The 16,456-nt window shown below is 35.5% G+C and overlaps 1 protein-coding gene across 1 annotated transcript in view; it reads left to right on the top strand.

The window, feature by feature from the left end:
- The window catches only part of LOC138856913 (uncharacterized), a 34,341-nt gene that overhangs the window by 4,614 nt on the left and 13,271 nt on the right, over positions 1-16,456 (top strand). Inside the window, exons 2-3 of the mRNA XM_070107861.1 lie at positions 528-785; positions 7,254-7,735. Coding sequence (XP_069963962.1) covers positions 528-785; positions 7,254-7,735 — 740 coding nt within the window. The remainder of the gene's footprint in view (positions 1-527; positions 786-7,253; positions 7,736-16,456) is intronic.

Genomic DNA, 16,456 nt, shown 5'->3' with positions numbered 1-16,456 from the left:
CATTCTAAACAGCTCTCCTATTAAGAGTATGCCACTGAGGCCACCAAATTGCGCTCGAGACGGGTCCACTAAGTTCTTTTGTGTAATAGACTCATGTATGTACCATATGTACATGTAAGCAGGTGAAATTACTCCGCGTGCAGACACTTAGCTGCTCAAGCAATTATGCAATTTGTGGCATACACACATATATAGGCGACTATTTAAGCATATATGTGGTAATGCAACGGGGAATGTGCGCAGTTAGGCAAGCTTAAACACGGAGTGATAAGTGTACTAAGCTATAAGTTTAAGGATAAAAATTTTGCGATTATAGGAAAGTGTAAGGCAACACTTATGTCGGGGTGACGATCTCTCAAAAGAAGCACCAAACTTTCGCTCTCCTCGGTTTCTGTTTGAAACTGTCTGCTACCTGCATTCATTAATATTGATATTCGTTTAAATCATCTTAAAAATATTGACCCATTAATAAATACAATACTTTAAAAATATTTTTTTTCTCACGACAACTTTATTCACATCTCCAGAAAAACTCAACGTCTTGTACGAGCGCAACTGGTCCACATTGGTGCACGAACAGCTGCGTCGCTTCGAAGATTCAATAGTGGCTGCCACACGTCATACGAATAACAGTAGCTACAGCATCGGTATGTTTGGCGGCAGTTCAACAGCGTTGCGTCGCTATGGCAGCACATTTGACGCGTCCACAGATGTCATGTTGGCGCCGACACATTGGACTTTTGGCGAGGCTTTGCTCTACTCAGTCACTGTGATAACAACAATTGGTAAGTGAGACTAAATTTTCATATTAATAATCCACAAGTCTCCTTTAGTTCAATAGCCATTGAGTTTAAAATTGAAATTAGTTTCGTAACTCATTTTCCTAACCTTTAAGTATATTGTTGCCCTGAAATATAACTCAATCAATATTTTTTAAACTTTGTCGAAATACGCCTGCAAATAGCCACAAGCAAATACCGGTTTTGTTCAGATATATAAAATTTCCTAGAGGGACAGCTGTCAAAGCAATTGTCAAATTAAACAGCTGGGTTTGACATTTACGTTCAAAACACTTTGTAAAATTGCAATTCAGAGACCATTAAGTGCCCTTATAAGACTCTTGTAGCTTCCATTTAGATTTTCCTCATCAAAATTAAACGTTTTAGCGTTAAATGGTTTCACCACGACAGTAACTTGATTTCACTTGCAAGCATCAAATCAAAGAGTTATATGGGAATGAAGATATGGGTCTGTTGAGTAGGTAGCCATACTAAAAAAAGGAATTTATCCGCTTTTCGAAGTTTGCTGGCAAAATCAAAGTATTTGGCTTCGAAGTGTGAAGTTAGAATTGTTGAAAAATATTATAATATATATTAATATTGAAAATATTTTTCGATTTGGGTGGCTAATTTCGAAAGTCACCTAAAAGCACCGTGAACTTATTTCGTTCGACTTATTCTGAAAATGCTGTTCAAATGCTAAATGCCACAAAATTTTCGAACTAATGAAGCCTAAATATTGACCAATGTAATTAAATATATACAGTTCTAAAAAACACTATAAAAATCCAAAATTAATTTCACCAACTTTAGCTACGAACGTCTCTAATTGAACCACTGTTATTGGTTCTAAGATATTTTTATAAAAATTCTAACTGAAACGACGCAAAGCTAGCTGGTCATGATCCCCTACACGGAAAGTTAAACAGAGATCACCATGCATCATCATGATTTACTGTATTTCGCACTGGAGCATAGTGCCTCAATAAAGCATTTCCATCTCCTCCTGTTTTTCTGCTAGCATCATTAGCTCCTTCCCTGATTTTCCGCATTCATCGATTTCTTTTTGTAGTGGTCTGCTCTAAGTGGTCTTAGGGTGGGCTTTCCTGCAACTTGCTTTAGGGTTCCAGTCCAGAGCTTGCCGGAAAACGTCTGTAGCATCTTTTCGCAGTATGTGACTTATCTATCTCCACTTTCGCAAAGTTCCATAGTTGACCATGGTTTAGGTATGTGTTAAAAAAGCTCTGAATCTTTCGAAGAAAGTGATCGGTAACAAACGGTAACACATCGGTAGCGGAACAGATTCAACATTGCACTTAAATAGTCCGATTTTTGTTAAAAATGATATTAGCGTCGAATATCAGATTTTATCTTTTACGATATGAGATTATATATAACTCTCTTAAAACAGTACTATGATGGTTTATTTAATACCACACGAGATTTCGTGCTATGTGGCAACACTCTTTTGGAGTGATAAAAAAATGTCTTTTCTCAAAGAGTGCTGCCACTTGGTACGAACCAGTATTGAGTTCGTACAGTACTTTTGGCCCGATATTTATTGAAAAATGTTTTGCTTACCTTTCTCGAGGTAACAAGGTAAAACTTTTCTTAATCTGAGGACAGAATTGTATGGAAGGAAGTGAGTCGAAATATGATTAGACAACAAAAAGTGTCTCATTGTCTTATTGTGAACCCAATTCCTTCATTTCGAGCGTAATGAATATAGAATAAGTGGGTAAGCTAGGTACCGAAAGTATAAAATAGACCAGGCTCTTCGGTAAATTATGTGCCAAATTCTTTAGAAATCTTATATGAATTATATATAGAGTTTCGACCTTACGTGTTTTGAATCGGCCAGCCATTATAGGAAATATGTTGGTCCTTTCGCACGTCGAGGCAGAGGAGCTCTTCTCTTCTACTAGTCAAAATATTTGCTGCTACGTGTTGTTTCAATGGCATTTATTAGTTCATTTGAGTGCCGTTAAATATTTCCACAAAACCGCTCCCACCAACCGATAAGATAAGTAATGCCATTTTGGCCTGAGAGGGTCAGTTTGCGGGGAAATTTACCGATTTATTGACCCGTTTACAAATTACAGTGCAAAGATTAAATTACTGCATACCGCAAAATAAACGAAAACAACAACAAACTAGTACATACAGAAAGCAACATATTTGCCTATGAAGCAAATGAAAAAACGCAGAGTTGCCACAGGTACGCAACATAGCCAGTAGGGGATATATGCACAAATAAAATATATATTTACATTTGTTTGTGTGTGTACAGTAACTCCGGTGGGCATTTCCTATGAATACTGCACGCAGAGATTTTATGCGTAAGCGCATTTTGCTGCAACGCTCAGAGATATCATATATTTACCATATGGTATAGCTATGTGGCTTGTTGTTGTTGCCTTATTTGCTTAGGTGAACCAAGGTTATGCAATGTATGCCAAACACCCCATAGTAGTGGCAGGGTTAAAGGGTAAATTACCAACTACACAACGGAGTGGCAATGTAGAACAGCAACAGCAGCAGCAAATGGCCGCCAACATTTTGTATTGTGTGGCAACGCGTTGGCAGCGTGGTACAAACACACACACACACTGTGATGACCCTCAGCCCGCAGTGCACAACTGCAGAGCTGCAGTAAAATTGAAGATAAACATTTGTCTTTTGTTGTGTTTGCCGGCAGGTGCTGCCATTCACAGGCACGCAGATGCCAACCTGTGTGTGTTTGTGTGTGTGAGTATGTAAATTTACCATTGTATCTATGTGTAGGCGAATAGAGATGCAGCTGAATGCATTCATTTATGTTATAAAGCATACGCATTTATTTGCATTCATGTGCTTTTGACCGCAGACAGCCGAGAGAAATGTAGTAACTATATGAATACATCATGAAAGCCTCATCATTCAACTCAGTAACCTTCAAGGTATACACACAAGTTTGCCTTCACATATATATTTGTGAAAATATAGTTGTTGGTGGATGGGTGATAAGGTGTGTCCACTGCAACCTGTAAACAGGCCAACTCTGAGAGACTGAATTTCCGAGGTTGGACGTAGCTCTTTTCGTACTCTTTCTCTTTAAAAAATATAAGTTTTTAGAAAGCTTAGTAATAAAACAATTATTTGTGTGATTTTCAATAACAAAATATATGATTAAAGGTGCTAACTCAAATTTATTAATTACGCAGCATATGTTATCGAATTTATTAATGTCGATAAATTTTCAATCTCAAATTATAAATAATTAGTAATACAAGCGGATTACATGTAGAAACATATCTATCGGTATCAGCTATTTATCCACAATATTAAAAAAAAATTACCGACATCAGCTATTTACCGATTTTAAAATAATTTATTAAATTTGTTTAATTAATATTGATTTACTAGGTACATATTTAATAATCAAGGCAATTAATGTGTTATTAAATATTTTATTATCAAAATAAATCGAAATTTTGAATATTAAATTATCGATAATTATTCAAATATAACCGTCATATGTATAGAAATGTATCTACCGATATCAACTATTTACCGGTATAAAACATTTTATTATAGAAATATAGTTATCGATATCAAGTTATTATCGATAAAATTTTTTTTTTAATATGCCAGATCGGAATCTATTGGTAAGGCACATTTTTAAAAATTACTAAGCATATTTAGTCATTAATAATAGTATCGATAAATTTCGTATTTATTAAATATATGTAGGACACTGCCCTCTACAAAACCCTACTTCTTCAATACATTTAAATACTAACATATATAAATAAAACGGTTGTAAAACAATAAATTCGAAGCATAAAATCGATAATTTTTAAGTAAATACAAGTTATAGTTATCGATATCAATTATTTTACGTTATTGTTAATACTCCAAATCAGAATCTACATGCACGATATCTCTTAAATAAATGTGTAGCATATATGATAAAATACATTCTTATCGATAAAATTTGAATTACTGAGCAGAATACCTTGTTAAAAATATCGCGTTATCAATAATACATATATTTTACATTTATAAAATAAGTGAATTTGAAATTTATCGATAATTATAAAAAATTTAATATTTATCGATTTCACAAATATGTACTACAATACCACAAGGCTTGGCTGATATTTTTGATCTGACACTGAGGTTTTTTTTCGATATTGGGGGGCTTGAAATGGTATAGTCCAATGTTAACCATGGTCAGAGGGAAATGATGTCAGCAAGTTTGGTTGATACAGCTTAGCAGTTTGTGGGAAATGTATGTTAAACCTATTGGAGGGCGGGGCTGCACTCACTTTTCTCAAAGTTTCTAACCACAATTTTTTTTCAAGTTATCGCCGTGAGAAGAGCTGAATAGACGGAAACCAAGAATTCAACTTGTCTCGTAATCCCGATAATTTTTATATGCATAACTCGATATCTATTTCGGTTTCTTTGAGATGAGTTATAAACAATCGTTGGCTGAACAAACAAGCAATTGTACTGCATATTGGAATCAAGTATTCTTCCCTACCGATGATGTCATACGGATGATAGGTATGATCTATCAAGTAGCTTCTAGTGATTGGAGCAAGTTGCTCCAGTCGGACGTCTGACTTTTGAATGGGCTCAATAAGGCCCTGCACATATTGGTAAAATACTAATAACACACACTCTATCGCCGTTAACCGATCACAATTTAATAGAGTAAGTCAATACGTAATTTCCTCAGCCTCATTTCGGTTTATAGATAATCAAACAGCAACTCATCAGCAATTCACTAGCACAAATAATCGCCGCCAGCTTACACCATACATATTAAAATGAAAGCCTATATTTGTATGCACGAATATCTATGACTTTGTGGCCATTGCTAACTTAAGGCTCATGCTGCTGAAATGCTAAGCAAGGCAACACCGATCAACCAGCAATCGGGTACCGCAAAATAAGCATTTCTAATGGAAACCACAAACAATTGTAGCAATATGCCTACTGCGCTCCATCTTCAACCAATGGCCTAGTCAGGCGCTGTGCCCCAGCTACAGTAGTGTCCACAATATTGGTTCTGATTTCAAATTGCACTGGTTGTAATGCCTGTTGGCTGCTGTTTACCCAGTACTTCGATTGAAGTAAACACTGACAGGCACGTCAGATTATCATTATATGAATGTGCCACAAACTGCTGTCGATGGCGTAAGCAAGGGACCTCTATGCGGCCGACCGCAACTTCCAATACTGCTATTTACTTCCAGCTGCTGCTAAGCTACTGCTTCCTATCTGGGTGGCACATACACTTAACTTCTCTTGTTATTGCTTCAACAGCCGGCCAACGCCTGCAGCTGGTTCCAATAAAATGCATGTCTATGCTTTGCTTCCGCTCTAACATCGAAGGCAGCTGCTGTTCTCACAATTGTTTCGTACTTCTCGGCTACTTATTGCTTTTTGATGGCCCAAATATGATTCGTGTTACAAGAATGTAAATATTGGTACATGTTTCTTGTTGTTGTTTGTTGTTGTTGTTACCCTGTGAAAGGAAGCGTTTAATTTTATTGTTTGCTTGCGCTGGGCTAACCGGAGGCTTGAGAGAGGGAAGGAAATATGACAGCGTTGCAATATGCGCTGGAAAAAATATTTCATACTTATTCAGATAAATGTAAAAGCTATTCATAAAGAAGAAAAAAGAAAACGAAATATTGAAACACATGTATTTTTGACAATAAAATTGTTGCCGTTTCCACATTCTCTCATAATTGTAGAAAAAATAATAGTGACGGTAGAAAATTTAATACTGTGCAATAAATTTAAATAAATTATATTCTCTAGAAAGAAATAAGGAAACCAGTAGATCTTGTAAGCTTTTATTTTCTGATAGCCATTACACTAATTTCATAGTAGATCTTGTTAAAGTTCTAACCGAACCTGAGATGCTCTCGACGAATTTGGTCGATTTATCTCAGCAATTTCTGCAGTGTTGTACAGATTTTCGCTTTTTGACCGAAGAGCTCGTAGGCGAAGTCTAGTGAAATTTTAGGTCGCCTTCTCTCTGCTCTTCACCTTATTCCTATCATCTGCTTTATTAATTGTGAGCAATAAAAATACAAAGAAAGATAACTTACGGTTACCGTTACGCTGGTTTCTCCTGTTTCATAGTATATCTTTTGGAACTTCTAACCGAACCTGAGAATGTCTTTATGAATCTTAATCCTACCATTCTCACTTTGTGTTGATTTTAAACAGTTAACACCGAAGAAAAGGCAAACATAATAATTTTAATTTTAACATAATAATATTAGAATTTAAAGAGTTCAAAACAAGAGTTCTTTTTTTTATGGAAGAATAATTATTCTAACTTCGACTAATATTATTCACAGTAAAACGAGAAAATTAACCCTTCCCTTCTACACCAAAAACTAGAACCTTTAAGTCCTTCGCAATTTCAAACACTTTAACACTATTTTTTCTCTCGCCCGCTTTCATTAGGTCATGGCAGCTTAACGCCCCGCACTGCCGCTGGTAAAATCGCAACCATTTTGTATGCCCTAATCGGTGTGCCGCTCATGTTGATGTGCCTCTCCAGTTTGGGTGCGCTGCTGGCGGAGGCGTTACAATGTACCTATGCGCGTATCTGCTGTCGGCTATCGCGCCATCAGCACCATCAACACCATACCCATCAACACAGCCAGCCACACAATCACCACCACCATCAGCAGCACAAACATGAAAAGGGTCATAGAGAGAAGGAAAAACAACCGCCGCCACATGATCTTTATCAACAACAAACACATCACCTGCAAGTGACCGGTGAGAAGAGTGGGCATTTGCTCGAGGCATCAGCTGGTACAATAGGCGTGAGTAGTGGTGGCGTTAGTAAATATGCGAGGCGTTGCAGTGCGGACAGCTTAGATAATGATGTGCTGCTGAAGCGCGGACTTAACGGTTGCCAGCAGGAAAAGGGACATGAGGTGAGTAGAAAAGAGAATATGTTTTAGATAATCGTATTATGTTAAAGTGGCTGTAAGTTCTTTAAATATTTGAAAATGTTATTAATATAAAATATATTTGTAGTGTGAGAAAATAGTCAGAGTTAGAGAGAGTGAGAAAACAATCAAAATTTAGTGGAGCTTCTTTTTTCCTTTACTGATCTTCATTTGAAAATTTCTTCGGAAAATGTTTTTTGCCAACTGCAACATTATAAAATCTACCTTCAGGAGTCTCATTTATTTAGTATTTTTATTATTAGAAATTTCTAGGAAGTCCTTCTTGTTCAGTTGTTAACTACTTTATAACGTCTAATGATTACTTTTATTTTATAGAAATATATTTCACGGGCTACATAAGTAATAGAGAACATGCGCATTTTTTCCCCATTATGAAAGCCTTTGACTTGGAACTTTCCGAAAGTCTGCATCTAACATTACTCATATTGTCATTTATTTACGACCATATTTATACTCTTGCTTTTCATATTATTATTTTTACTTATATTAATATTTATACTCATACTCACTCTATTATTCATATTCATATTTTTACTCATACTTATATTTCTACTCATTTTAATATTTGTACTCATATACATATTTATACTCGTACTCATATATGTACTTACTTATATATGTAATCGTACTCATATATATATTCGTACTCATATTTTTACATATATTCATATATGTACGCATACTCATATTTTTACTCATTTTCAAAATGTTTTCAATATCTTCACACATATTGATAATCATAATCATTTTTTTACTTATATTCATATTATTACATATATTCATATTTGTAGTCATACTCATATTTTCACTCATTTTCATATTATTTGCGGTATATTATATTTATATTAATACTCACAACCTTATTTTTACTCATATTCATATTTGTACTCATATTCAAATAAATGTAATTATATCATTTTCACATTCTCATATATACTCGTATACACATAGATAAGTATACAAATTAATTTCGTGTTTATTTGTAATTTTTTTGTAATTTCTAATTGATTAGCTACAGTCTGCGTACTAATATTTGACTTGTAGACTCCGCCTAATTTCCTCACCTTCTACTACTAAATTTATTTTGTATTGTAACTCTGTACATAATATTTTATATGTATATGTATATACAACAAAAACTGATTTCATACCGGTATGGGTGTGCCTGTTCAGGCATATTAAATTTTTCTTATTTTCATTAGCGTAGAAATTTGTTGCTTTTCTCCAGCCTGCTCTCCCCCATATTCTCATAATGCAAAATTAATAAACTCGATCGTAAACAAAAGGGCGAAAATGGAAAACAATAAGCCAACGGCAGTCTTTATTGCCCATTATCACTCGCACATACATATTTATGACAGTAGTTGGCTGGCATACATGTTTACATATCGAAAATTAAGTAATTTTTCTCATCTCTTTTATTCTTTCATTAGGTCCCACATTTCCTTCTGCCAATTTCTTGCCATGTTTTTTCGCACAGTTTGCTTTCACTTATTGTACTTCTGCAACAAAGCTCTTAATCAATTCACGCGCTTTTCTCCACACTCTCGAATGATTCCACTGGGTCTCATTATGGCGATTTAACGATTTTATGGCAAACTCAATCATATCTACATCCACACATATTTTTCTACACATGTTCGTTGGTCTTAACTATCTTCAACTTGCCCTGTTTCTGTTTCACCACCCGCTTTCATCCCTCTAATGCGTACTTTATTCATCTTTATTATTCATTTTTATACCCTGAACAGGATATATTAAGTTTGCCGACGAAAAAGGAAACATCGCAGACCCTATAAAATATCCGTCCGTCTGCCTGTCTGAACATACGCGAACTAGTCTCTTTGTTTCTGAGATATCGATCTTAAATTTAAGATATGATCGTTTCTCAAAAAGTGGCTACTCAGTTATTTTGTAGCATATAGCTGCCTTATAAACTTAACAATCGGAATAAAGTTTTTGTATGGAAAACTTTTTCATTTGACGAGATATCATCACGAAATTTGGCATGAGTTATTATTTGAGAAAAAATGGAATCTCCGAAGAAATTGTTCAGATCACTTTAGCATATTGCTGTCATACAAGCGCAATGATTGGAATCAAGTTCTTCTAAGGATCCTTTGTATTTGTAATATATGTGAAGGGTATTATAGCAGCCGAAGTTAACATTTTTTCTTGTATATTTTTTTATTTTTTGCTTTGCTTATCCACTTGTCTTCTAATTTTCGCATTTCATTAATATGGCAATAATGCTGGCGGGCTGAAATGTATAAATATTTATATAATTCCAGCCGCTCATTCCTTGTTGTGTTTGGCAGTTATGATTTTTTTTTTTGTTTTTTTTTTTTTTTTGCTTTTTGGCATACAACACCATTATTTATTCATTATCTTCAGTTATTGTTTTCTTTTCGATTTTACTTTTGTTTTTGTATTTGATTAATTTTGCTTTTAGTTTTGTCGTTGCGCAAATATTCGTTTATTATTTTTACTTTTTGTGTAAATGTGTTTTTTGTGATGGAGCTTCTCTTCACTGGAGATGATAGGAGATTTTAGTAACTCATATTTTATAATGTAGAGATTTTATTAACCAATTTGAAAGTTAAAACAGTGGCTGTTTATTTTATAGGGAAAACGCATGAAAACTGTATCCAGTTTATTTCAAACCAGGGTCAATAATTTTTCAGAACAAAAAAAAACGTAGTCCGGATAAAACCCGAAATCCATTGGAAAAGGAAATATAAAATAACCAAAATAATAGTAAAAAAATAATTTACTTACGAACTTTGGTCGGGAACAGGAATAGGAAGGGGAGGTGCTGGTATAATATTTAAGGGTTCGAAATGGTTTAACTCATTTTCTGGCAAAGCTGCCATACATATTATATTATTATTATGGCAAGTTTTTTCAGAAACTCTTTCACTTTTTACCATTTTCAAATTCTTCATCACGGTCATACTTGGTATTTTATTCAATTGTTTAGGTGGTGTTTCTATATATACGAGTATGCACCCATTTTATGAAAATTTTCCCTATCTGGATTTAGAAATAATCAAATAAAGTTAATGATTACATAATACTTTGATATGAAGTAAGACTCTTGCTTCAAAAAAGTATATTCTTTCGAAAAAAACTCTGTTTTCGTAAAAAAATCTCCTCGGAAGAAAATCAGGGAAACAACAAAAAAGGTTTAGATCACGCGAAACCAAAAAGAAAAATCAGCGATTCCTCGCAAAAGATGACATAGAAATAATGGAAAAAAAATGTGAGAATGTGAGTAGATGGCACATTTAACAGGAAAGAGATTTTAGAAAACTTTCTTTTCGAAAAATATTCTATGAAAAAAAGTTTCCTTTAAGCAGCTACCCACTTCCATAACCGAGAGAGAAGAGCTTAAAACTTCTGTTGATTCAATGAACTTGTCTAGAGTATTGCTACAATTCTCGAATATATTGTTCAGATCGAACCACTATATCATATAGCTGCCATATTAACTGACCCATTACATATAAAAAACAGTAATATATTGTCCAAATTATTATCGACTAACTTTCAAAGACAGCATTTATTGCCAGGAAGGCATTTTTCACAATTTAAGTATAAAGGAAATACCAATTGCCGCATCCTTTACTCCAACTCTCCATTGCAACCGCATAATTATGACATTTTTACACTGGGTGTACACTCAACCATCTAAAATATGTGTTCCATTTTAATTGCCTATTTACATTTGCCACAAAACATAGCGCAAGTCACGCATGCAACACACATACAACAGCATGTCACATGCTGCAGTCCACCATGCCACATGATACATGCAAGTATATGTAGGTACAGCTTAAACTCCGTTTGGAGGGCGAAAATTCAGCATTCACTTCACACACACACACAGACACATTAATTATACTCACACATACACACACAAGTATAGTGCACACATACACATATAGGCGCACATACTCGGCACCGTGCCTATAATACAGTTTATGCCACTTAACATATTTCATTTATGCAACTCTGCACTCACTTAACCGGTTGAGCTGCGCTGCACTAACGCACATGTGTGCTTATTACCATCAACGACTTGTGGCAAGCTACAATTTCTTATTGTGATTTTATTACCTTGACGCGCGCACCGCGTGGCTTTCTGGCGTTCTTAAAGCGCGCAACAATTTGTGGCAGCAAGTTGGCCGCAACAAGTGCAGCAAAACGCATACAAGCAGGCCAATGTGTATGTGTGTGTATGTTTCGTTTTGTGTATGCACATTTTTGCCGCATGCCACAAATTATTACTTGCGACTACTTAAGGCCATAACTCTTTGCTGCAGCGGCTGATGGAGTTATTTGCAGCGATTTTTCGTGGAAAAACGCTTTCTTAGCCATACACGCATGCACACATACATATATATATACACTTACGTATTGTTCTAGTGTCGAACTTTTACCTGGTTTGCGACGTGCTTTCCATATCGTTTACTCCGCTCGCGTTTTATGGCGTGTTAATATTTCTCAACTCGTAAAAACTTCAACTCAAAACTCGAACCGGCAGCGCCGCCTTCATACTGCACTACCTCAACCGCTCTCACTCTCCTCCCTCTCTCTTTCTCTCACATTCAGCTTTTCGAGCGCTACTTAACTTATAATTAACTCTAATTGAATTATATACCTGTATAATTGCAACTGTTTACACTCAATTGTTGAAAGCTTAATGGTACGTAATTGTTGCTTGACGTCCAGCAATTAAAGTTTTGCTGACAGCGGCTACTAACTCGCTTTGGGCTAGATAATTGCGGCCAAAACGACAACGACAGCTTTAATGATTACATAAATAAATTAAATATTGTAATGAGTACTTAAGTAGCGAACAATTCTTTAAAATGAGAGCAATGGTGAGAGAACCACCTGTTCTTTTGTAGCTGTTGAAGGTAGAAAGTTATAGACAAGCGATATGGGGTAAGAAAAAGCTGTGGATACATAATTTGTTTTTGTTTTCCTAGGCTAGGTTAGATTATATGGCTGATCACTCAACATGGTGGGGAGATCACACTTAGACTATGATGTACAGAGTTTTGTAAATTCAGTTGAGAAACTCCTATAGTTGGATATCAGCTATCGGCAAAACGCTCTGACACTATCACATCTGCTTAGATGCTTTATTTCTATTTCCGCGCTTGCACCTGGATCTGTAAAAGTATGAGATCCGAGCAGTCTTTGCCTTGATTTGACAAAGGCGAAACATTTGAAGCGGAAGTGTTGAGATCATTCTATCTCACCTCCTTCTAAAGGTCTAGTTGATGAAACTGGCATTACCGGAAAGTTCAAGCTCACCGCATGAATTCCGATCGGTCAATTATGTCTAGTTAGAACTTCTAAAACCATTGCAAGCTTGATTTTGCTGAGATCAAAGAGGTCACAAAACTCTTTACGATTTGCCCTGGGCCTAAAGAGCCTTGCGATCGTAGTTGACTAACACTTGCTGAGCTGGTCTGAGGCCCAAAAATTCAGTAGCGAACCACAAGAAGCCAACGGAGTACGGGGAAGACGTTCCCATTCCGCAGTTATTGAGACTGAAGTATCTGTTCTAGTAAGCTTATCAGCTTTGCAGTAATCTACAATGCTGCTGTCGCCAGGCACCTAAATCAGTCTAATCGTGTAACTCGATGCTAGAGATAAAGAGTCATCCCTTTACTAGTCTTGAATGCGTAGTAGCGAGCTCAAGACTAATAGGAGGCTGTGCTCCGGAGCAATAGATCTACTGCTAACTTTATGGCATACAATTCCTTTTGTAACACGCTGCAATAGTCGGAAAGCCTAAAACTGGAGCTGATTGTTAGTGCCCGACAGTGTACTCTTCCACCAACCCTCACCGCCAGGCTTGAGCCTTGTTTGTGATCAGAGAAACGACAGCCAGCGCTGGGCCAGGCGACCTGGTAATCCATGTAAGTAACACTTTTTGTTGGATTCGGTACTCGATTAAGCACCTATCAGAATGTCACAGATTTATTCCGCAGCACGATCTTGCAATATCAGTTTGCGTACAGCATCAATAGTTTGCGGAACAACAACTGATTTCGGACAACCTTCGCAAAATTCGTCTTGGAGTGACCTACAACTCCGTTTGAATTCATCACACTATCGATAAACACTTGTCATTGATGGAGCTTCATCGGCAAAAATTGAATTAAGTTCAGCACTGTTGCTGCTTTAATACACATCGTAAGTTGCAAAAAATATTCGCGCTAAAATGTTCGCGATTTAACTCCATTTTTTGGCCGAGATGAATATTTTAAGTTACTGTTAACAACACAAATAGCGCTCGTATGTCAAAATGTTCTGAATATGTATAACATCAAAAATGTCAAACTTTACAATAAAGTTGGGAGTTATCATATTGAAATATTTACTAAGGTTGCTAAGTCTCGAAATATAAAACTCCACAATATAATATATTAATTTGCAGAGCGTTCCAAACATATAAACTAGCGAGGAAACTCACATTTATTTTAGTAAAATTTCCGAATTGAAAATTAAATGAATTGAAATCTAAAAACTGCTAAAGAAGTTTCTCTTTGCATAAGAAGTAGCAAATATATAAAAGGGTTGTAATCAAAAACCTGCAGGTATTTTTTTTAAGGCCAACACCGCCGCAACAAACACTCGAATAAATATTTGTTAAGAAACTGTTGAAAGTAAGGCGAAAAGTTCTACGTATCTTTACAAAAACAAACAAGGCAACAAATAATAACAAAAACAAAGTTCGCAACAAACAACAAGGAGCAGTCAGCAGCATAACCGAACAATTTCTTGCCTGACTTAGCTGCTTTTGGCAGTTGCCGTAGGAATTTGGCCCCTTCCTCTCACGCTCTCCTAGTCGCCTCTCGCTCTTTTTCTCATTTATGCCTTTCTCCAAGTAACAGTTTTGTGCCATTAGTTTTTCGTTAATTTTCTTGTCGATGTCATGCTATGCCATGCTATGTTATGCTATGTTTTTGCGCATTTGCTCTAGAAAACTTCTTCATAATACATTTTCTTGCCAGCAAGGACATGTTACAGTTGCTCTCATATGTTGACCTGCTTTGGAAATGTACACCGCAAAAGTTAACAGCAATTCTATTCGATTATTTCTATAGTTAAATATTGTTTCCGGCTTTTATTTTGCGCTGCCTTTATGGCAAATTCGATTCATTGCCGGCTGCTGCCCTTTAGTTTTCAATTTACAGACGTTACAATGGTTGGCAATTTTCACTTTAAATTATATATGAGCGTATATATATACGAGTATATGTAGGATTGTAAGAAAGTCCGAGCATTGAGCAACAAATTCTACTCAGCAAAACTTTTAAGTAATCGAATAATGATGAAAAATGTGTAGTGGTCAAAAGTTGGCAAATTACTTTGGTACGAAAATACTTTGAAGACAAATAGAAATGTGAGAGTGAAGCATGAATTTGTTGGCGAGAGGGTGAATATAAAGTTAAGAGTTAAAAAATAAAAAAAAATATGTGGTTGCAATTTTCGAACTACTCTAAAATTTCATATCAACCGGTGTTCGTATTGGGTGTATGCATTAGGTCGTGCGGTTTTCTAAGAGAGGTCTCTACTAGTATTATTTCGCGTCGTGTTCATCTGTGGCTATATAAATTCATTTCTAAGGTACTGTTAAAGATACATTTGAAAAAAAAAAACCGGGTTCTGTTTCGATTATGTAAAACTGACTGTTGCGGTAACGAAACATCTTTATTTTTATCGAATCTCACTCGATATAAACAATTCTAAGTGCAGATCATTCAAAAAAAAATAATTATGTTACTTTAGTTCTCAAGTTTATATATAGATCACAGAGTTTCCTCTCTGAAAACTTTGTTTTAACTATTTCAAGAAGTTATATGTTTTTCCAGGCTGCTTTTTTTTATAATATACTCGGTTTAAAGTAACTGTAATCAAATCAAGACTACAATTGCTTTCCAGCTATCACGAGTTTAAAATTAAAGTAATGCTAGCTATTAGTTCCAGCTAATATGAACAATATCTTTGCTAGACCGCAAACATCTCTAGCATACGCTGCGGCCATAGTACCTACTAATAGAAAAGTTATCTTTAAGAGTCGGATCTAAAAAACCGGATAACAGCCGCACTAATTAAAGACTATATCTTCAAAAGTACTTCAAGAAACTATTTTGGAAGTGCTTTAAGCCAAAATACTATTAGATAAGACAAACACTATTCTATGTTAAACGTGTATGTGGTCTCTGCAGTACGAAAAGTGAACGTAAGGCCCAATATTACCTATAGGTTCTTAGAGTCATTATCGAATATTATATTTTCTGGGCTGCCGTCATATTCCTAGCATATGCTTGGACGGTAGTATCAGCCAAAACGAAAACTTTCTGTCGAGACTCGAGTCTAAGGCTAAGACCCGGATTAACTAAGAACTAATCATTCCAGTAATATGCCAAGGAACAATTTTGGAAATGTTGTATGTCCAAATAGTTTCAGACCTACTATATATAATACAAACAAAATTCTATAGGCTACAAAAATGCGGTCTCTTCAGCACGAAAGGCTATAACATTAGTCGACTTGGGCCACTCCGAAGTTGAAATCTTTCATTTGTTTAGTATAGAGAGAAATTTTTAAGCTTAGTCTATTGGAAGATACGTATATTTAGAAGAAGGCGAGTTAGAACAC

Source organism: Bactrocera oleae, chromosome 4 (genome assembly GCF_042242935.1).
Source record: "Bactrocera oleae isolate idBacOlea1 chromosome 4, idBacOlea1, whole genome shotgun sequence".
NCBI classification, from domain to species: Eukaryota; Metazoa; Arthropoda; class Insecta; order Diptera; family Tephritidae; genus Bactrocera; species Bactrocera oleae.
The sequence above is the reverse complement of the archived record's forward strand: the minus strand, read 5'-3'. Positions and strand labels throughout refer to the sequence as shown.